This window comes from Achroia grisella, unplaced genomic scaffold (genome assembly GCF_030625045.1).
Source record: "Achroia grisella isolate CSIRO2021 unplaced genomic scaffold, CSIRO_AGI_Agris_v1 utg640, whole genome shotgun sequence".
NCBI classification, from domain to species: domain Eukaryota; kingdom Metazoa; phylum Arthropoda; class Insecta; order Lepidoptera; family Pyralidae; genus Achroia; species Achroia grisella.
The window spans coordinates 4,248,092-4,272,628 of NW_026712977.1; the positions used below are offsets into that span (position 1 = coordinate 4,248,092).

Here is a 24,537-nt window from a genome sequence, read left to right on the forward strand (position 1 = left end):
GTTTATTTTTTTGTTGTATAATATTTTATGAAATGTCTTAATTTACGTTTATTCTAAAAGAGATTAACTTAATCGCTGAAAGTGTACTCGCACAGAATAAAACCAAGTTACAGCCGCCGAGAGAAAAGAGATTTGAGAAAAAAGAAAATATATCCCTCAAAGTCAGAGGGAGTCGCTAGTTATCGTATGTATACATATAGACGAAAGTAAATAAAATAAAAATTATATGACCAAATCAATATGTGCAAACAATATTGTTTCGCGTTAAGATGTCGGCCGGGTGTGACGTATCCGTGCCGGGAACGACTCGGACCCGCGAATTTAACGACCAATAAAAACATTCCGCAATTACAGCAGGGCCAAACATACATACGGAACTATCAATTTAATTTAAACGTCCAGATATCCTGCTGATAAACTAGCTGGTATGTTATAGAAACTTTTGCCAGCCTATAATATGATGAATAAAAATAATAATATTAAAAAATCTAATAACTCTACAAAATATTGTTATTAAACCAAAATTAACTGTAATTGTAGTGTTGTTTCAATAGTATTCAAATATGGAAGATTAAAAATTTGAATTTAATTGATACAAACATGTTTATTACATGATACAAACATGTTTATTAATTGATACAAACATGTTTATTACATGTTTGTATCAATTATATTAAATTCACATAAACACACATAACGACAGAACAATTAGCATTACGTGCTACGAGTATAACAGTTGACACTGCCCTCATGAGAATTAATCGGATCGAATTTTTGCAACCAGCTGCCTCAGTTTAAACAAAGAACACTCGTACACAAAACCCGAAGTGATTCTATAAAACAAATTCCAGCAGATATGCCGTTAGGACGGGAAGAAAATTGCACAATTTCAGAACGTTATTTTGTTTTAAATGAAGCAAACCAGCATATTAGGTACTGCCTGCCGTTAGAGCTGACGGGTTATTCCTGAATGTTTGTAAAAAAAGTACTTTGCACGAACGAAGCATACTGTGCTATTCTATTATTCTTTTTAACCGACTTCATAAAAGGATGAGGTTTTATTTTCGATCACTGCGTTTATTTTTTTTGTGTTTTATATCTTCATCAATTATGGAGCGCAGTTCAAAATTATTTCTGTTACTCCCTATGTGGTACCATTGTCATCAAGTGAAGTTTGTTAATGTGATTCTAAGATATAATTGAAAGAAGTCCTCAAATATTGTGTGTTTGGCATTACTAGTTAAATGTTCAGGTATTATATATTATATCTTCTAGGAGTACTAGGAGATATTATCTCATGGTGCTAAAGGTAGAGACACAGCACTAAACAGGTTATTTTATAAATAATAGTATGATTCCTCAACAGACACTACTTATGCATGAACAGGACTATGGACGTCACGTTATATTGTGAAACCGGTGATACCCTGCGATACTCATGCGTTTTCATTCCAGGCTAAGGTATCATGGCACTGATCCTAAAATTGTATTTAACTTTTATGTTGATATAGTACTTACAACGAAAATATATTTTACAGCTTCGCTACTCACAATTGCGCCCGTTCCGAGGTTTGAGCGCGAACAATTAGCCCGTTGGTAATTATGCAAGGATCCGTTGCCGCGTTTTGCTTGCAACTAATGGTCGCCGATTCGCGTAAAATACTTCATTCCATGCTTTCTTTTGAACATGTGCCCGCTCTCGCGAAAGATTGCATCGGGTCACGGCACCGTACTGGAGATTTTTTTTACTGAACTTGATAATGTAATAATAGAAGACAGCAGTTAGGTATATCACAAAGATAGTTATATTTAGATATATAGAATATATTTATTTAGAATTATAAATAAAGTTTATTTCTTTAGCACAATAAGTTTATAATATCGCATTTACTCAAATCTATCAAGTTATTTCATCATTAGAATTACTTTTCTTTTGTAATGTAAAAATAATTGAGAGTATAACACTATATAGTATATTGTAACAATACCGTACTCAGTGTTAACATAAGGCAGAAGTTTGAACAATAAAGGCGCTTTCACACTGATCCCAATCTCAATCTGAGTTGACGGAACGTCTAGTGTTTACTCGACACAATTTACGTACTAGCCGACTACGAAATGCATCTAGTCTAATATGAACAATAGAAGGACTTTAGCCTCCCGCACGATTGTGGAAAGTTAGGGGAAGTGGGATATCAAGTTACATTGGTTGCAGTGTTCTAGCTCCGGGCGTTCGTGCACAAACAAGCAGATACTGTCAGCGCTCAAGTAAAAGGATTTTAATATTTATCCAACCCATTCAATAGAATAGGTACTGTAATGATGTTTGCAGCTTTTGAATTGTCACATTTTTATCCGTTGAAATTTGAGGGGATGAGGACTGACAAGGCAGAATCTACAAGTATACAAAGTTGCACACAGGAATATTTATATCCTAAGTGGGTAATTTTATACAGTTTTTGATAATTACTCACAAAAAATGACAGAAAAAACGTCTTGCACATATTAGAAATACTCAGTTGGCAATAATGAGACATAGGTACTTACTACATCATGTTTATTTCTTTAAAAACTTACAGTCGCTTCGTCTCGGTTCTACCGATGTCGATGACTTGACAAACTGTCAACTAGTGATGGGAACTGATTGATCAATGAGCTAACTGTCAACGTCTGACCACTGAGCTACAAGATTATTTATGTTTTTATATCATAGTTCGAGTTTTTTACAACATTACTAAATATTTTATTAATTGCTTTATAAAATGTGTTAACGGTGAATAAATAATTATATAAAGACTAGCAATTTCCTCCAGATTCATCTGCATCAACCAACGGGTTTCAGAGATAAGAATCTTCCGACGCCGAGGAAAAATCGTGAAATTATTTCTTAATATATGACGGCAACGTTAAAAAGAAACCAAACGTAAATTTACATGTAAATTAAACTCTCTTTTCCGCTTTTAACCTCGTATTTGGGCCGGTATGCATGTAGAGCCGAGACTATTAAAAGTAGCCAGTAAACTCCTAACAATACAGCAAGGATACAGCATCCTGGTGTCATCTGGACAGACAGACTCCTCGGAGAGATCTCACTTGATTTTTTTAACTTTTGAAGGCCACAGTGACGTATATATTTATTATAATATTAATAATTTCTACAGGCTCAAGGAAGCGTCAACAAAAGCAGTCTGTAGTGTATTGTGTAGTTAAATGCTTATTTAAGGGACAGTAGATCGTTATTGTTTGCTATTCAGTTTTAGTTGTCATTTATTTTAGTCATTGATTAACCAAGGGAACTACCATTTTGGATTTAAATCTACATATATTTAGGTACTGTGATGGGGCATGTTATGAGTCATAGTATAACTAAATTATAGTAACTATTAATGAAACTTCATATAAATGAAAGAAATTTCGTAATCTAGGAAATTATAAATACTATTGACTGATTCTTGAAGATAGATAGCATTAGAATATCTCTATGATAAAATAATCTTCAATTACATATTTGTATTTAATATACTAGTAGTAGGCAATTACCTTTTCTAACTATATACAAAAATGTATAAAATATTTCCTTTGAATATTCTTATAATGTATAAAAATATAGTTTTCTTGCACAGGTTCAACTATTTATAACAGATCTTCAAAAGTCATCGCCTAGAGATGTTCTGTCACGTCATCTTATCGACGGTGAGGATCTACACAAAACGTCGCGTCCGCTAAAAGAAGACATTATTAATAGATTGAGACACAAAATGTACAAAGATAACGCGCAGGACCGTAGAAAAAAAGCCCGAAAAAACCTGGGTGAGTTATAAAAAGATCATTGTGATCTCATAAATCGTACGCACCATTCATGTTTTAAAGCAGGCAAAAAATGAGATTTCCTACATGATACACTTCGTCCGGTGGCCACTATTTTTTTATGGCTAACGTTATAGTCCTAGTGACTGTGATGACTATGCGAAAACTGGTGAAAAAACAAAAAACAAACAATCAAGGCAGCTTGACAATTAAAGTCGCCGTAATACAAGTCACTAAAAAGATTTCTTGAATTGTCAGCATACCAAACGTTGATATAAAAAGTAAAATTAATAAATTGGTCGGCGTATGTGTTGTATCACATAACATGGCAGCAGGGGGCGCTACCGGGGTCCCTAACTCATGCGAGCGGCGCGAATGGTACGCCGCGCCGTACGGCAACCACGCTCGTATTTCTGTTGTTATTACTACTTAAAATGTTCAAGTTATATGGCGACGATAGATATCAAAACGGATATTGAGATGACGGCAAAATGTAAAATGTTTATGGATTAGTGACGTGACAGCGCGTATCGTACAAATTATCGACTAACATGACAAATAATGATGAATAAAAATTTTTGACAAGAAAAGTTTATCACATTTTTCTCACTTCCGTGACAATTTATATTCCGTGACAATAAAATTATATACTTAATAATGTTCATACTTGAATTAATATTTAAATTCGGAATTGCACTATACTTCATATCAATAATATAAAACATACTACAAAAATATACTATCTAGCCATAATTTAAACGATTAAAGTGATAGTTTATATAGATAGTTAATTATATAGGTGCATTATTTTAAATGCCAATCTTTTAATAAATATAAAAATGTTATTGTATATTAAATTTATAAATTTGATTTTATCGATAGCAAATAATGACATCACTCACAGGGCACCCCGCTTGGTCTAAACAAAACTTATCATGGATTTAATGACCACACTCGTCCAGTTTATATTTTTTTATTTGCTGGCACATATTAATAAAATTCAATCGTTTTTATGTACAAACAAAATTGTTATAAAAGCTACTTTGTTTACTAAGTTATAAAAAATAACTAATCTTAATAATCATACCGGTTTTTTTTTATAATAATTTATAATATTACCTACCACGTTTTGGTAGATGTGAATTATCACCTCTTTGATTTCTGTCAATAAAAATGTCTGTGTAGTCTGTGTTCGGTACCATAAACAAAATGTCCTTATTCTAAATTCGAAAGAGGTCCGAGTAATAAATAAAGGTTTCAATATAAAGCTATTGGGTCGGTGTGCCACTGATACAGATGTCTTGTGCGAGATAGCGGCTGCTACAAAACGAAATAACATGGATATCACATTAGTCGACTGACGGGTAGCGAGGGCGGAAAAGGTAACGACGCTACGACTGCGATCTGAGGGCGTTACGATATTGGAATTATTGTAAAAATTACGTCAATCGCATCATACAATAGGAGGTTCACAGGACCAATAACATTACAGTGCTATTCATACAAAACAACTATTTTGCTTAAATATCTGCAAATCACGATTTTACCCTAATACTTATATCTGCGATTCAATTGTACTAATATGTACTATGTAATAGATTACGATATATATATAGCTATAGCGACATTCTTATTTATCCATGACCCAGCCCTTTCCTTTGTTAAAATAAAGTCAATTTCCATACGTAGAAGACAGTGCCCATAGCCCTTAAGGTTTTCACAGAAATATACTAAATAAGAATTCTATTAATTATAAATTTTATTTTTTATATTCAGTTTTATAGTTAACTGATTTTTTGGACACAATACACAAATCTTAAATTGGGAGCCTTCTTATCAGCCTTTGCCATTATTTACGCGGATAAAATGTTTAAGTATTTATATAAACCTATTTTTCTTCTACCTATTTCATTTTTCATGTCAAGAACAAGTTTATTAGGTACTACATACTAAATAAAACATACGTACATAAAAGAATATAATGTACTTACATAGTCTGTGGAATAAAAAAATACACGAGCGAACTATCAGCTACTCATGAATTACTCAAAGGCTGTATGGGAACTTGTATTAAAGAATTTCATATCTAGCCTCCATTACAATTTGTATTACTTTTCAATAATGCTGTATCGATAATAAGTTCCAGTAAAAACTGCAGTGACAGGATAAATAATGTTAAGTATCGTGGTATTGGATACCATTATGAGCATTGAAGGTATTGGATACCATTACCGTTTTATAGAACGCGGAATGCTTGTCGATGGTAGCTACTGTAAGAAATCTCTTCAAATGTATTTATTAAATATAGCACACAAGTATATATATTTGCGGAACGTCTAAAATGAAAAGATTATTAAGCCTCTTAATTAAGAACATTCAAATAATGAAATATTCTTAACTAAAATACTACAAAATAGAAACAGTATTTTAAAACTACATAATAGAAATTATCTAAAAATTCTTGCTTGTAATGTTTTTAAATTCTTATAACTTATACTTACAAATAAACCAATACTGCTACCGCGTCGAGATTCAATTTCTGAACACGTTAAGAGGACGGTGTGTTTGTCTTTATTTACGATAGTTAAAAATTATGGATTATAATTATTTTATGTTTCTCTCATATTCTCACAACCGAAGCTATTAACATTTACATTTCTTATCAGCATAACGCCTGATAGTTTCGGATTTCGACGACGGCAGTAAAACGAATGTAACTTGTGTCACTATAAAATGTCCGTCAATAACCACGACAAACGACTAGTAAAGCTACGTTAATCTAATTTTCCGACAAAAATATGAAATACAATAATAAAATGTTGAAGCATAATAATAGTTTTATTTTCACTCGCAGCTGCACCTCGAAAATGTACAAAACAACGTCCCACTCTCGAAGCTTCGTGAACAACGCTATCGTTTATCTGAAATAAAAAAGGGAGAGGAAAAATTGAACATCTCCAAATAACTTTTTGTTTCAGTTTGACAAAAAAAAACTTTTTTTTAATCAACTACCGTCGAGCAAGGAACGCGCACGGAGCATACTCACTCACTATCTGTGTGATCGTCGGACGCTACTCGAACTCTCCGATACCGAAAAAAAGAAAAAATACAAATGCCGGGCACACATTTTGGCGGGAAATAAATCACGCGGCCGGCCATAGATGCGGCCATACTAAATTTATTGCGGCTCCACAATGAAACCAAACGCGCGGGTAGAGAAATACTAAAACAAAAGAGGGAAAAAAAGGAAAAGGTGATAACCACGTGACGCAAGGAGCAGATGTGACAACTTCATTACGAGGTATAATTTACTTCGCTCCCGTTATTGAAGTAGGAAGCGTTATTTTTTTATCTGTCCGCCCGTTAGTGAGTAATTTATGGTCACACCGTTCAGAAACTTTAGAGAACGCTGTTAGGTTCTTGTCGACGGCGAAGAAAAAATATTGTTTACAAACATTCCAACAAGAGTAGTAAGTATTTTACGAGACCTCTGCTACCAAAGTTCATCTGCTGGAATCTCATTAAAATTTCAAAATTTTTATAACATACTGCTTATTAGAAAATATCTTAGGAAATAAAATTAGAATTATCCCTATTGGTATAAAAATTTATGTTTTTTTTGGCGATTTACCGGATAAACAAAAGGTCCGAACATTTGAAATGTATATATATATATATATATATATATATTAAATTGAAACATACCGACTCGGTGTGATTCTAAATTAAAATCGGCCTACACATAACACTAAAATGGGTGGTAGAGAGTGCCCAGGATCGCTTTCTAGATTGCCTCGTGTATAGGGAATTCGGTACCCCACCACCACAGCTCTAATATCGCCCCTGATTTTAGTATCATGTGTAAACCGTTTAAACGGCCTACACACGTCTAAAGTTAGAGGCAATATTAATACAGTAGTAGTGGTGAGCACCCTAAATTGCTTGCAAGCAAAATATTAGATTACATTTCTGCCTACCATCACTGCTGCAATATTCCGCCTAATTTTAGTATTGTGTAGACCGTTTTAATAGACGAATCGATAATCAAATTCGATACTATTGCAATTAGAACGATGGCGATGTTAGACGGTGTATTCTTTGAAGGCAACTAATAGACCGGAACGCGATCACATGTGAGGCGTATTTGCGGTTACGCCCCATACACGCCTCCGCTACCGCTATACTATAGCACATGCGTGTGCGCTACTGTCCAGTTTTCTTTAGATCCATTTTTTTTAATTATTATGATTTACAGTTCTGATCTTCAAATCTACGAATATTATTATTGCCCGCTATTCTTTATATATATTTCTTTTTATTTGTGTTTTTACTGTCATTGTTTATTTGTGAAATTATAAAAATATGTCTACCCCTAATATAAAGAAAACTGTATATTAAAAAAGGTCAGACACTAATTCGACAACATCCATAATAATTTTTTTTAGATAGAAGATAGTATTGGGTAAGATAACAATGTTACCAACTTTAACTGTTGATGAGATTTTAATAAGTTATCACAATACTACGATCAATAAATCCATTTATTATTTTACAAGACTGTTTATTGTTACTTTACAGGAAACGACTCGAGCTCGAGTCACTTTTAATAACTGTTTATTCTAGATCAAAACAGCAGATATTTGACTTTATGTGTTTTGTACAATTTTAATTTAGATACCTAATACTTCTTTCGAATCGTTCAACTCTATTTCAGGGGGATGTGGATTATTAGTACTATTAGTTAATAACTCCGATCAGGTTCATGTTAAATAGAGAATATGCCACGATAGGCTAACTGACCTGGCGTCATATTCATCTTATCATGCTCCATTCCCGACAGCATATATACTATTAGCACAGTCGGGTGCACCATTCCATTAACATCCATTATAAAAAATCTCATATTTATGTACGACTTTATTTCAGTATTATTATTAAATAAACTTCATTTATCAGTATAAAAGTTAAAAATATAATAAAAATAATATCTTAGAGTCGCTACATCTCATAAAAAGTGTATTACGAACGCCCACATTGTTAGAAAGTCTGCTAATAATGGCTACTATGTCCTGTAGATATATCTATGAGTTAAAACTTATAATAAAACAGTAGATGTTCTAGGATAACGTTATCAACTTCAAACTCCGACAAAATGGAAGTACGAAAAAATCGTCTGCGTTAGTATCTCAGTTTCATACATATCAGCCAACTAACAGCGTACTTTGTAAGCTATGTTGCGATTGAAGGGTGAGTCAAGATAAGGCAGTGAAATTACAGGATAAGTGGTATGACATCTTAGTGCTCCAGAACAGTGACGCATGAGTAGTATCTATTTGCGTCATATGATAACGCAATATCTCTAAATCGGTGCATGAATATATAGACGACGGTTACCACTTACTTACAGTAGATCAGGTAGGCCGTCAGAGTTATCACTATAAAAAAATTTAACGAAATGTATGTAAGTACTTGGATACTCGTAATGTGACATAAATTTACGTGACGCCCGAACAGGAACGTGTCACCCAAAGCGTCCTTATTCACGTAGCATCTTCGGTGACACTAGAATAACCCCACACAATCTGATATATAAGATTCCTACGCCTCGCGGCTGGGAAATTGTTAGTGAGATTTTTGTGCGATAATACTTATAGAAACCGCTTGCAGTTATATATTATTTTTTTTGTTTATGCAGCTCTTGTTTGTATACACAATGATAAACTGTATGTACTATTATTTATTAAAGAGCAATACACAAGTTTCTTGCTCGTTTTTCTTGTGATGAGAGCTTTCAGCTTTTCGAATGAGCGATAGATTGAAATTTGAATTTTAGAAATAGAATAGCGGTAGAAATAAAGTTCAATTGAAGAATAAATTGTTACAACTATTCAAAAGCGCTTAAATTAATTTTATATAAATAAAGGATTTCTATTCTATTAGAAATTGAATAGAACAGAGAATGATTATTTTCATTTTCAGCTTACAGCTCACTTTTATATGGGAATTTACAGTATTTTATAGGTTGTGAATTCGCTATACCTAATTCGTAGTGATTTTTACGCTTAAAATGTTATATTTTCATACCCAATAATATTTCATCCATTTGAAGCTGGAAAAGCCAGTTACGGCATAGAGTAGTTCAAGAAACAAAATACCCAACTATATGGAATAAATTCTAGTCGGAAAGATAAATCCTTGAAATTTAATTTAGAAATGCTCTAGTATTTATAAATATTGTATTGTTTTTATATAATATAAAGTTTTAGATAAATTCTGAAATTCAGGTACAGACTAAACGATTGATAGACAATTTCATATAGAGGCGTGGTAGCAAAGGCGTGGTCCTATAGTAAATAATTGGAATTCTTCTACGAACAAGAAAATAACTAGTAAAGTTAATGAATGTAATCAAATCGCGGTGGCGCGGCGCATTTGAAATAACTAACAAAACGTCCAAACTTTAATAAAATGTATCAATTAATACAAAAACTTTACAATAATAATGGCTCATTTGGTAGCAATTCATTTTTACTGAACAAAAATAATAAATCGTTTCGGAGGTAAATATAAAAATCAAATCAATCCTCATCTGGCGCTATCAAAGAGATCCAGCGCGGCGATATAAAGCGAAAATCGTTTTACAACGACGTGTAATCGCTGTTATTTAGCTCAACGCCCATTTAATAGACCGAAATATGCTCGTACGTATTTTTGAGCAATGCCGTTCTTACGTGGGTCCACTTCTTGTGTAGGGCCCGGCGGTGTCACGTACCGCGTGGGTCTCCTGGCCGCCTTTCACCACATTACGCAAACCAACGTTCCCTTATAATTGTAATGGCCGACACAAGACTCGTCCAAAACGGATCGCTAAAAAACTAGACCGACCCGCGAAAATGGCCGGCGCGGCAAAAAGAAACTTCACCAAATGCGGACGCAGTTGCAGCCTGGCTCGAAGGCGGCTGCATAATGATGCCACTTCAATACACTTTTCCCTATATTTACGGTAAAATTATGTAGTAGGGTAATATTCTGAAATCTACATAGTGGTAATATATGCAATTTTTAACTACTCATTAATTCCGTCATCATTGTAGTAGGCTTTTTGCCATCACTCCATAGTTTAATATCAGTTATAAAATTTACAATTCTTTAAAAAGGTTCATCGTGGGGTAAACTGCAATTCTATACTGGCAACATTGCGCCTGCGCACCCGCATGCCGGACCAACGGTACGCGATAAAGTGTCACGTAATTTATTGGTGGGAGCCGATTGGGTTGTGTGCAACTAATCGCTTAATCTACCCAGCAGGTGCCCTCTAGTACATATTAGGCAAGTCGTCTTCCTCAGAAACTGTACAGCGATGTAATTTGTATCATGTACGAATAAAGATCTAATGAAAATCTTGTTATGGAATGTTATTGTAATTGAACTTTAGTTTTTATTGTTTTTAAAACTTATGTCATTTTTCACTAATATATCCATAATAATTATATAGGAATCAATGAACTTACTGCATTTTCGTCTTCGCATTTATGGATTCTATAATACACTACTCACCATGGACTACAATTATAAGTTTTTAATTTATTGACAGAATAAATATATGACTATAATAAAATATCATAGATATATTAAACTGTCAGGATTTCGATTTCGTCAATTATGAACTTCAAATGTACAGAATAGTAGGTACATACAGCATATTCTAGTATTAAATTGTATATTAAAAGTCTCGCACTCTATCGTTCTGTGAAGCTGTAAATTTAGCTACGCCCAACTGCGTTCGTTTATATCAAAAGAATATTAATCTTATATTGACTTGAAAGAACGCTATAAAAACCTAATTGGAAAATTTATAGTTCCTATCTGAAAATATATATATATATATTTATACTAGTCTTCCTTATTATATGTAAATATGTATACTGGATCAAATTTATTAACAACGTAATCCATTGTTCCAAAGGCAATTGAGTACCTGTCTCGTTAAACAGGCTTCAACTCCTGTCATCAATTTTCAAAGAATATTTCCATACCTAACTGTAACCAAGTCGTTCAGTTATTTCGCACATGTTGCCCTGCACTTTTTCATGTTCATATCCGTAAATTGAATGTAAATTATCAGTTTTTTGGGTGATCATTGTCTGTCAATCACTTGTCGAAATGGCCTCATAATTATCAACATATCAAAATTCTTACATACATATTGATAAATGTTAAAATACTTCATAAAGATATAGTTATATTTTACTATAGGTACATAAATTCAATTTCAGGTACGGACAAAATTTTTATTGCAGCTAACTATACTACAAACAGTAATTATGATATTCAATTAATTTTGACGCCAAAGTTAAATGTAAATCATAAAAAATGTGATACTTTATTACTTTTAAAATCAATTATTGTATTTGATTATTGCAGTCTAATTATAATTCCAATGAGAAAAAAACACATTCAAGATAGGACAGTCCAGATCTCAGCATGTTCTGCAGATTGTATATTTGTTATCATTATTTGGTCTCAAAAATAAATTTAATAAGCTTTTTTGCAGACTAGTTTATACCCGCGATGATGTCTGTGTGATTAGTAAAAAAATTACGTCCTTGAATAAATGTCACCAATGTACTTACAAAGGGTTCCAGCCCTTTATAAGTACAGCCTATTTACTGACCCTATATTATAACCCTTCTAAAGGATAATATGATGAAAGTAATAATTTATAATAACAAATAAATTTAATATAAAAATTAAACGATGGTAAAGTATAAAACAAAGTCGCTGTCGCTGTCTGTCCGTCCCTATGTATGCTTAAATCTTTAGCAGCGGATTTTGAAGCGGAGGTTTATATATATAATACGTACACCCGTGCGAAGCCGGGGCGAGTAGCTAGTAATATTATAAATGTGAAAGAGGGATGATGAAAAACTACAGAACCGATCATCATGAAATTTTGTACACATGTTCTTGGAGGTATTAGAATGAACATAGGATACTTCTTATTAAGAAAAACCAGATATTTCTTATTCAATGCGAGCGAAGCGGCGGCTAAAAGCTAGTATATAATATCTGACAAATAGCAACCACTAAAAGATACAGTCCCGCCCTTATCCGGATAAAGATTTATGTGTGTACATAAAACGGGAATCGAACCTCATATTTCGGCATCATTTTACCAGGGGTGTAGACCCTTCGTAAGCGGATACAATAAAAAACAACATAATTACCTACGTAGGAAATCTGTAACGCGTCTAGAAAATGATATATGACTATACAAATAAAATTTGTATTCTTACGGTCAACGAACCGCACTTGTTCCTATATATGTATATACATATATAAGTTTAAAGTATATATGTAATATATTTTAAAAAATACAATAGAAGAGACGTATTTAAAAATAAATAAGGTTCAATTTATTAAAACATTCATTAAGCAACTCAAATTGCAGTCTTTAAATCTATATACATAAATAAAATTGGAGTGTCCGTTTTAATATTTAAATAACAATTTTTTACTACATGCATTTGAATATAAATACGGTACATACATCAAAATAACATTTTTTCAATGTTTGTCTGTCTGTCTGTTTGTTCCGGGTAATCTCCTAAATGGCTGGACCGATTTTGACGGGTCTTTTATTGGCAGCTGATATAATAAGTATTAACATAGGCTGGAATTTAACTTTAATATTCTAAAATATTTTAGAAAAAAAATATTTTAGAATATTAAAGTTAAATTCCACGCGGACGAAGTCGCAAGTATAAAATATAAAATATGAAATATCCGTATTGCCGTAATTATTAATTACTGTTTGTATGTTTACGTATTAATATCGAATTTGCACTCACAATATCGTGAAAATGGATGGAAACTGTTTGCAGTGATTCTCCATTACATAAAAGGAATATGTAATTATAATTTCAGTTTTCGAAGCCCTGTGATCTAGTTTATGTTTTGTAGGTCAATCAATAAACATATAAAGCACAATTAGACCTACATAAATAAAGATATTTATTTATAGTTTTAATGATGTTCAGCAATTGACAAGGACCCTCTTATTAAAATTAATACTACCAATAATCTATATAGGAATAGTCTAAAATAATTATTTTTAAAAAAAGAATTTTATCTAAAGATAGTAGAAGATATATATATATATATATATAGTATAAGTGTCTAAAGATGATCTCTGATGCCCCTAATTTATTGGTGGTCCAATTTCAAAATATAAAATAAATTTTATTTGACTATTTATTTCGGTTAATTATGAAAATGTGCTCTTAATATGATTTATTTATAAGATTTTAAGGTTTTTATAAACAATTTATGAAATTATTATAGAGATAGAATGCGGCATTGACTTTCGACACGTGATGAAATAGGTTAATAATTATAATATTGAATACTACAATACATCAGTGAAAACCTAACTACATAGGACATTGCTGAGGTAAGCGTACATAAACGTACAGTTAAACAGATGTAATTCTAAAATTATTTTACTATTATACTACGAAAAAATATAATAGAATTCTCTGTATATTCACGGCAAAATGAAGGAATGCTAAAAGCACCCGAGCGAAGACAGGGAGGGCTGTTAGTTCTTTGTAAAATACATTGAAAAGATAGTAAGAACATCAGTTTTTACAAGATAACTGACAATATGTCTGTCATTGAAAATAAATTAAAATGCATACAGATATCGAGTCGGTAATGTAGGTTTTTCTATTAATGTTATAATTATAAATGAACCTGCCCCGTCTGATATATCAATGGACAGCCTAAACAGGTGGAGAGATATGAGTATGATATAGCCATTAAGAAATTGCTACTGGAATTACCAATAAAGTGTATCGTATCGTAGGCAAGACAATAAAACTATTTCAAAATATTTAGATAAGTTATGTAATACAATTTAATACTGCAGATCTCTATAGCCATATAGAGGTCAGTGTAGAAGGCATTGCAAACGCCCGCAAGGACATATGGAACGGCTGAAGGCCAACCCCTTTTTGCCGGTAACGACTTTGGTCAAAGAAAACCACTAGGGGTTCGAACTTCGGCGTAGAATGTCGTAATTTCGATCAACGTTAGAATGGGACGGAAGATCAAACTTGTGCTGGTCATAGGTAGTATTTGAATTAAAATACGGTTTGAAATAAATAATGTTATAATAACATAATGTAATGTTTATTTATTAATAATAATAATAATATAGAGGTTAATACATTGGTCCCACAGTATGTATACATGTCACATGGGAAATATAAACGCAATATTAAGTCATAAAATGTCCTGTACCTACCTAATAATAAAATTTCAATGAAATTTGATTGACCTATTACTGTTTATAAAATATAAATTTGTTATTAAAATAAATTTATATTTTATATATTTATACTACTGTTCTATATTTTGTTTTTAGGTGTTTATCTTCTTAGATATCATGTTACTATTTTTTATATTGATAATAAAAATGTATACATAACCCCAATAATTGAACTATAACTAAACAAACTAGTAGAAACATAGAATATTATATGTAGTTGATAAGATATAATGACCATCAATAATGTACCCATTACACGTCGTTCTTCTTGGCTAAAAAAATAAACAAATACTGCAAATACACCGTTACCGTAATATAGTAGATAATTCTGTCATCCAAAGAAAAATGTAAGCACCTGGTCTGTAAGTATATCGGAAACATTGTCTTTAGCAGTCATGGACGGTGTTTGTGAGTAGGTGTTCGTACCGTAATATCAGTAAGTATAGAAGCGACGGGCCAAACGGCGGTTCATTGAAATGTGGTGAGTATGATGAACTTTGGATTACGTTCGACACGCGAGCGATCGGCGAACACGTGAGAAACCTGTTTTTGCGTTATTTTAGAACAAGCATAGAGGGTTACTCGTAGACTACGTTCCGAGCAGGTATCGGCCCATGTACTATTTATGTTTTACCACCTTAATGAAAGGTTAAAATTGTTGAGAACATAAATTGCTACTGTTTTGCGTCAAATTAGTAAGGTGATCTGAAGCAAAAACGTATCGTACTTCCCTAGCCAACAATTTTCAAATTAAGAACGTGCGATAGGAAAGAGCTATAATTCCTATCTTGCATTAATTGAGGCGCATCAATAACAAGTAGCGCGGGCGAGGATCTTTAATAACTCTGTTACCGAACTGTTCAACCGTGTAGAGAACCATTTTTATGCGGTTCAATTAATTCTTTTACTCGATTAAGTCTGTAATGAGTGCAAAAACTGCTTGCTCCAATTCATCTTATCTTAAGATTCATTTTCTACAGTTTCCTTAAGATAATCTGTGAACGATTTCAATGAAAAACAAATGACGAATTCTAAAGGATTGTAAAAATGGTTTTGTTTCCCCGGCTGGTTGTTTTACAATTTTATCGGGCGGCACGCAACGTTCTAATTTCAAATTTGAAATGGAATTCTCGTCAAGTCGCGTTGTATAATACGTTGTCGGCCGAACGAGTGCTGCCGGCCAGATAATCGGACTGGTTTCGATATCTCGAAAAAAGTAAAAAGTTCACTTTAAAACAACGTATACACGGGAAGTTGCCGCTGATAATCTGGTGAGGTAAGTGCAGTTTTGACTTTAATGTGTTAATAAAATTGTAAGCGTTTTGTCGGCGAAACAGAGCCAAGTTTGTATTCATATTTTTGGGTGCAGAAAATGGCGACGGGCGACGATGCACCATTTCGACGCGTACGATATTAAATTAGGTAGTCAGTGTGTATATGCTAAATACTTTGTAATCAGGGCAAATGATTGCCGTACATTTGCAAGACAGTTGACAAATAAAAGGGATTATTTCGCGCTGGCGCAGTTTTGATATTGAAGGGACTCACCGAGGTTGGCGGTCATGAGGTCTTGATCTTTGGGTTTCTTTTTTCTCGGACGTCCTTTTTGTCGTGGTGGTGGTGCGGCGGCACCGTTGAAAAAGGGCCCTTTAGGAACATCGGCTTCTACTCGCGAAAACTCGGGGGAGGGGTAAGGGGGGTAATGCTGTCCTGGGGGTGGACCGGCGTAGGGCCCCGGGCACAATTGGGGTGGGCCCGGAACAGCCATGTGAGGGCCGTATTCCGGCATGGTTTCATAATGCAGCCTGCGAAAGGAAACTACATATTATTCGATGTTAACATATTACATTAAAGAATTATATAATGCAAAATAAATTTTAGCAACGCAAAGTATGTAAAGTAAAATAGACTTTAATTATTTATATTACTAGCTACCATTTATTATATCTTCTAAGTAAATGTCAACTACTAATGTACATTATAAAAAGAATATTACTTTCTTCACGCGATTCTTTTCCCCAGTAAGTAAGTCTTATTTTTGCATTTTTATGTTTTTAAAGATACACATACATATTTACTCGTATTTTTATGTCGCACATTCATTAGTGAAGAAAAGAATCATTTACGAAGGGGGTCTTAATTAAGTGACGCGCACAGTATGCATACGTATACATTTTTAGTTTTTGTAGCAAGTATTCAATGTAATTGTTTTTATTTAAAGCATTATTTTATTAAATGATAATAAAATAAAATATAAAATAACGTAACATAGTTGTTTGTTGAATGAAAAACTGTTAACCATTATAGATGTGGAATGCTCGAACTCTATGAAAGTAAACAATTTTTCAAATGAAAAATAAATATAAATCAGAAAATTAAAAATGTATCATCTATATGTACAGTGTTGTTGGATTTCGTAATCGTACCTATCACCCTTACCGTCACACCTTGTATTATCATTAAACTTCATATATCAGTTCGCCCCAAGTTTATCTACTTTTGGACTTTGTAATGTTAAACTACAATCGACATCTCACAATAAATTCAATAATATATAAGCAATAAAATATTTTAATTCTACGTACTCCAAATATACCTCCAACGTATAAGATTCAGGCAAAATTTTTACAACTATTCATTGCAAAACCATAATTTAATTAGTAAATATATTTTATTATTATTCCACTGCCTTTTACATTAATAATTATTACATATATAATATTATTGCCTTAATGATACAATAAATGTATATACTCATATTATAGTACCTACCTATACATGATCTAGTAGCAAACAAATGTCACAAAAGTTTGATATCCTTGGTGCTGATCAGATATTAAAGATTAAAGCCATATCACTTTGCCACTTGTATGCCAATTTAATTATTTAAAAAATGCCCGCAGAAAATAGTATCTATAGATGCCTTGACGATACATAGGAATTAGACTACCAAAAAGTCGTCTGTGTGAGAAACACAGTCTCACTTATTTTATATGTTCAGATTCAACTTTGTAAACTGTGTTCTAGTATAAGTTACAGACTGGACAGTATAATTACAGTATAAAAGTCATGATATCTTAGCCTTCTAGAGTAGTAACGCATGAGTGGTATAGTGAGACAATGTTAACGTGATGTCCATAGTGCTGTTCCTGTATATAGGGCGACTGTTATTGTTTTGTATCAGGAGGGCAGTATAATTGACATTCCAATTACATAAAAAAATATAGTCGATAGTACCTGCAATATACAGCCGAATCCCTGATGCCAAATGTGTCGCCCTTGTTAAGAGGAGTGTTGCATAGTGCACACGAGAAGCAGTGCACATGGAAAACCAGGTCACGGGCTCTCATCACCAACTCAGAAGCAGATATAGGCGTGTTGCAGCGGGCACACCGTTTTGAACCGTATAACCTGTAGGACAAGGAACAAATACGTTTTTCATAAGGTATATAATTGTACAGGCAATATTTAAACAAATATTTTTGTAAAAGAAGCAGATTTTATAAACAATAGTATTCATTCTTATATAAGAGTGGTGCTTATTAGGCAAATGGTAGGTACGACGTTTGAATGTATACTGATTGTTTATTCTTATAATCAATATTTATATACTACTTACTTACTAAGTACATGTATTCATCCTTACACTTATTTGTGCCATTAAACTATTATGCTAGTTAAATCCTGCGAATGTCAAAGATTTCCTGTCTATAACAGTTTGAAAATCAGTCTCTCAATCAATCAATCTCAATAAAAAAATAATGTAAAATAGGTATGGCTATCAATTTTTGTAAAACATGTTTTGTACAGTTTGTGATTAAACAGCTCTATATAATACGCTCTGGACTATTCATCAATTTTAATAGTCAATCTTTCTATAATAAGTTGTGAAAGATTGACGATCAGTTATACAATTCGATAAGGATCTGTTAAATATATACATACATCACTATAATTTCAAACATTTTACAGTAAGTAAGTAAAAATTCAACAATTTCTCAATTGTATTGGTATAATGTTGTGTTCTAAAACTGTAATTATAGAAAATATTTCTTTAATAACGTAAAAATTTTAAGCTAAAGCTATTTCAAGTGGTTATTGAGATATGCCAACAACATATAAAATGAGATATTTAAACAACCAATTTATTTTAAGAAAGTAAATAATTCCTTCGTAATATAGATATATATTATAAAATTGTAATGGAAAAGTTCGTAACGTAAGTTGTCTCAAGTTTTCGTTTAATACTCGATGTTACCGTAGAGACTGGTGTTGTTTTAAGACAGCAATAAATGAATAATTATTTATTTATACGGACGACCTGACCCGGCACACGAAGTTTTGTTATATATTTTTTTCTTGATAGAATCACCCTTATTACCAAGGGCATAAAAGTAGCCTACACTCCATTAAATATACACCAACAATTTCATGAAAATCTAAATATTTCTGAGTACTTCTATAATAATTACTGTGATACAAGATTTTATTTATTAGATGTATTATGCCACTGTAATGGTAACATAATATCTATTTAAAAATAATAAAGTTCTAAAGCTATTCAGCCTCCGCCGCAATTCACGCAAACTTAGACATAAGTTGCTATAAGTTCGTCGTCGCTGCTATAAGTTTGCCGTCACTCGTCTAAAGGAAAACTGGCGAGAGGTGGTAAACTTTTTTACGTTTAGATTTCTTTCTGAGACCTTTGAACACGGATCCAAAGTTCTTAGATTATTACGCCGATGGTTGCCATATTAAAAAATAAACGTCTCAACCTTTAAGTAATTTTAGTGGGGTAATTAAAACCGTCCGAGGGACCGAGATGGCAGATAGCGACTAGGTTCGTCCGCCGAGTAAGTTGTCCCCGTGTGGTCCGCTCCCACTGCTATCGCGATCGGCCTCTACTGAATAATTTTCTAAATCTCTATATATGGAATTCGACCTGGGAATTTGTGGGTAGCTATTAGATTTTTCCGTTTCTAATTCTAAGTTTTCTTGGTAGACATAAACATTATTGGACAGTCTGTTTTAAATACTTGTTAATATGCTTTTAACTTTATTCACAATTATACAATTTGTGTACCTAAAGTTATAAATATAATAAAATCGGATGATCTATAAATTCTAATCACGATGTTATAGTATACTTTATGCTCTAGTATATAAATAAATAATTTAAGAATATAAACCTTTTTTCAAATAAAATACATTTAATTGATTTGTCTGTAATTTTGTATTTAGCAATTTACAAAAAATACAGTAAAGTCCGCATTAGTCGGTTAATCATATACAATGATTTTATAATATTTCAATAGTAACGTTTCAATACTTACTGCACCATATGTGTAATATAGTCTCTTAAATAAACTAAAAATCAAGTAGACAAGTATTCCAACGACAGTATAACATAAATTAATGTACATTCTACGGGAAATGGCATGTTACGAATTCAAATTAAATTTCCTAACCAGTGCTCATTACTATGAAGGGAGCTACTATATGACCACTTGTTGTTACTACGAATGCACTTCTAGCGAAAAGGAATCCAAAAAAATCATAAAACATAACAAGGTCTTGTCCGCACATTGTATTATAGTATCTAATTATTTTCTCTTTCAACACGCTAGTTATAAAAAATATTATAAATTGCTGAGTAAAAAACTTTCGATCGGGTGAGTTAATTCATAATGTTACTTTGTTATCACAAAGATAGTGATCTTGATTAACACCATTTTATTAGTCACTAATGTGTTTCAGAATTTTATTAGGTATGCTAAGAGATTTTAGTCAGAAGGCGGCGTAAATAGTCATCACTTTTATTGCCTATTAAGATACTCATACAACTTAGTACAAAAAAGATTCTCTCTTACATGGGGTAGACAGAAGCACAGCCAACTGACAACATTGTGGTAAATCTATCATGCCCACAGTTCGATAAACATATATGAATCTAAACATCCATGTAGAGATGTACAAAACCATATTTTATTATGACTAATGATCCGCCGTGACATCGCATGGGTATAAACATTCCCAACATTTATAATTTAAAAAAAACATCATGAAAATCGCTGATAAAATTTACGTAGAATCTTTAAAATCTGTATATACCCACATATTGTTTATAATGCATTCATATAATTAAAATATTTTCCTCTATATCTATATATACATAATATTAGATTACATTATTATCACCATTAATGTTTAAAACCAACTACTAAAGGAGGTTCCACTTTTATGACAATTCGCGACATTTGTGCTAAAGTGAACGAGATGCGGTGATTCTTTCAATATAGATTTATTTGCTTGTGTGTGTGTGTGTGTGTGTGGTGAGGGTGATTGTCATATATATTTCCAAATTGAATTGTTAGTATGTTTTTTATTCTGTGGTCTAAAATGTATCTACTCTTATAATTCGCAGCCGGCCTTATTTGCGACCAATGGCACCCAGCCCTACAAATGGAGGTTAAAATGAAGCTATCGAGCGGGTCGTGGGCGCCGGTCACGAGCGATCGTATCGGCTAGTGATTGACCTAGCTCCTATTATTTTAACCATCATCAGAGGTGAGAATTTGAATAGCGACTGATAGCCTTTGAATCCATCTCTTTGTTTAGAAAATAGTTGAGGTCATGCCTCGTAAAACAAAGATCACCTATGCTTTGCTGAGCATTAGGCTATAGCAATCTCAGATTTATTATAAATATACCTGTAATGTTTTATATACCCTTTAGACAAAATAGCACTATCTAAATTATTTATATTTTTTATTTTTATTATAATATTTAATATTTATATAATTTAATTATGGAAAGTAAAGGGATAATGACGCAAACCATCTTGTCGGCCCAACTGTCAACCTCACCTGCTCGCGTCGATGGTTCGTATGAATAGCTAACGACGGTAGTTCTAGTTCCCTAGTAGCTACCGTGGTGCTCCCTGCTAGATAACGGACGAGGCACACATACACCTGTCCAGGCGACTGGGCGGAAGAGGCTGCAGCAACCTTGAGGTCTAAATAACTTCAAAAATGTCTGGTGCAGAAAACAAGGGGAAGCTACTGCACTAAATTCCCATAGAAAGTCATCAGGAAAGTTTCACAAGAAAAGAATAAGAGATCGCCATGTGATCCGCGTAGCAACCAGCGCCGTACTGCGTCCGGGGCAGACGGTGGGAATTTTGTTACCGTCCATGCGGCTGTAGTAGACCAGGAATCGCAGGGAAATTCTGCTACTGCAAAATCTTTTAAACTGCGAAAAGACAAGAGGATAGGAACATGGAATGTGAACTCATGGCTGGAAAGCTTAAAATCTTGGAGGAAGAGATACTTAGATGTGCTGTCGAAATCTGCAGTCTTAGTGAGATCCACTGGAAAGGTCATGGCCACTTTCTCACTGATAAGAACATCATCTATTTCTCTGGAAATGATACTGAAAGCATAAACGGAGTCGCTTTTTTGCTACCGAATTCTTTAAGACATTGCGTTCTGGGTTATGAATCAGTGAGTGACAGAATACTGAGCATAAAATTAAAGGCTACGCCCATAAACCTAAGTATCATACAGGTTTATGCACCAAGGAGCTCTTCTAGTAATGATATGTTGGAAAATTTCTATTCAGACCTGGAAAAAACCATCTCAAAATTCCAACTTAGTCGTTCCAGTCGTAGTCCAATTCTTAGAAGAAGAATACATAATTAAATTTGTTTAAATAAAAAATATTTCTGTTCTATTCAATCTATGTGATATATAGAAATATCTATAAAGAAAAAATACAATAGACGACATTCCGTAAAAAAAAAACCTACAATATCTACAAAAGTAAGATCTACAATGTGAAAATAAAAGTGTAATTTAAGTTAGTACCTATACTCGTATGTTACTCATATTTACAAATACTTTATTAGTAATGGCATATGCACCAGTCTTAACATATTAATATTTACATTTAAATATTAGCAGTGATTTTTTTCAATTGTACCTTTTTGGAAATGAAATTAAAATGTATTTATTATTATTAAAAAAATCTACTGAATACATGTAATACCAAGTATGACTGTTTGCTTTTAGATTTGTTACAATTCTAAGCTCTGATAAGAACACAAGCCCTGGAAAAGTATGAGTTCAAAAGCCTTTGAAAGAATGTTTCATGAATTTGATGGCCTCGGTATTCTAGCAGTACCAGCAGTCTAGTACCTATAACACAAGCTCAACTTAGCTCGGGACTAGATGACGGTCTGTAGAATATTTAGTTATTATTATATTTACATTTACATTTATTATGTAATAAATTTCTGAGTGCCTATATCATAATGTAAAGTAGCCATATTGAAAAGATCATATTCTGTAATCAACACCCTACCATGAGTATAACGAGCCATCATTGCATTCAGTCGACGTTTATGGCATCCAACAGCCCCTAATTCCTACTAGTTAGACGTACAGTAGACATGACTGTCAAGCTACACAACTAAATAATGCATACGTCAATGTTGTTTGGAACGTGGTACATAATTATAGGTAATAAACAATTTTAACATTCGCTTTTATCGACATATCAACCCATAAAATAAACAACTCAGCAGATTAAAAAGGTTTTAGGTTAATTAGTGTTTGTTATTATTTTAGTGCTTTCCTTATTTTTAAATAACTAATTCTAATATAAATACATATATTAAATTTGTTTACTGAATGTATTGTGTAAATAAAACGAGTATTAAGTATATGTAACCTATCAGTTATCAGATATATATTATTGGGAACAGTCGTTAAATGCACACGCGAGTAAATGTTTCCTTAAATGCACAAACTCGCCGTCACGGCCAGAAAACGCAACAGATGAAATGATAAACGCCGCGAACTCAATCCTCCACGGCCAACTGTTTGCTTAAAACCGAAGTAATTGCGCATTTAGCATTAAAATTCTTATTTATCTCATTATCAAATTTAGGTCTTAGATTTAAGATAATAATAACGTTTTTCGTACAATTTTGCATATGAAAGCCGCGATTAAATGGACTGAAACGTTTTCAGTTTTTTGACCGTTCAACACAGTCGTAATTTAATAAAATTTCATTCTTTATTGTATTTAATTGGATGTCCCGTTTGCATACACCGATACATGATTGTTTGAAACGTTCTATTTTTAGATGCACTCCATAAAAGAGAAGGATACGTTACTATTTTTCTGTTATAGGATATTTTATCCATTTAGGAACCGATTGGTTTGTTATTTCATTTGTCGAAAGGATTTCATTGCGTTGACAACATTTATTCATTTTTATTTTCAATGTAACAAAATAAAATAACGTTTACTTTTATAAAATGTACCGTATTTATTGGCGTGAAAATTCCTAGAATTAGGGACATTTTTCTTGCAATGTGTATGATATTTTTCTT

The 24,537-nt window shown here is 32.8% G+C and overlaps 1 protein-coding gene across 2 annotated transcripts in view; it reads right to left on the reverse strand.

Moving 5' to 3' along the window:
- LOC131849155 (protein apterous-like) overlaps positions 1–24,537 on the reverse strand; it is a 90,307-nt gene that overhangs the window by 15,166 nt on the left and 50,604 nt on the right. For both annotated transcript variants that reach the window (XM_059199153.1, XM_059199152.1), the window contains exons 3-4: positions 18,377–18,550; positions 16,688–16,944 (exon numbers count right to left, since the gene is read on the reverse strand). In XM_059199153.1, coding sequence (XP_059055136.1) covers positions 16,688–16,944; positions 18,377–18,550 — 431 coding nt within the window. The remainder of the gene's footprint in view (positions 1–16,687; positions 16,945–18,376; positions 18,551–24,537) is intronic.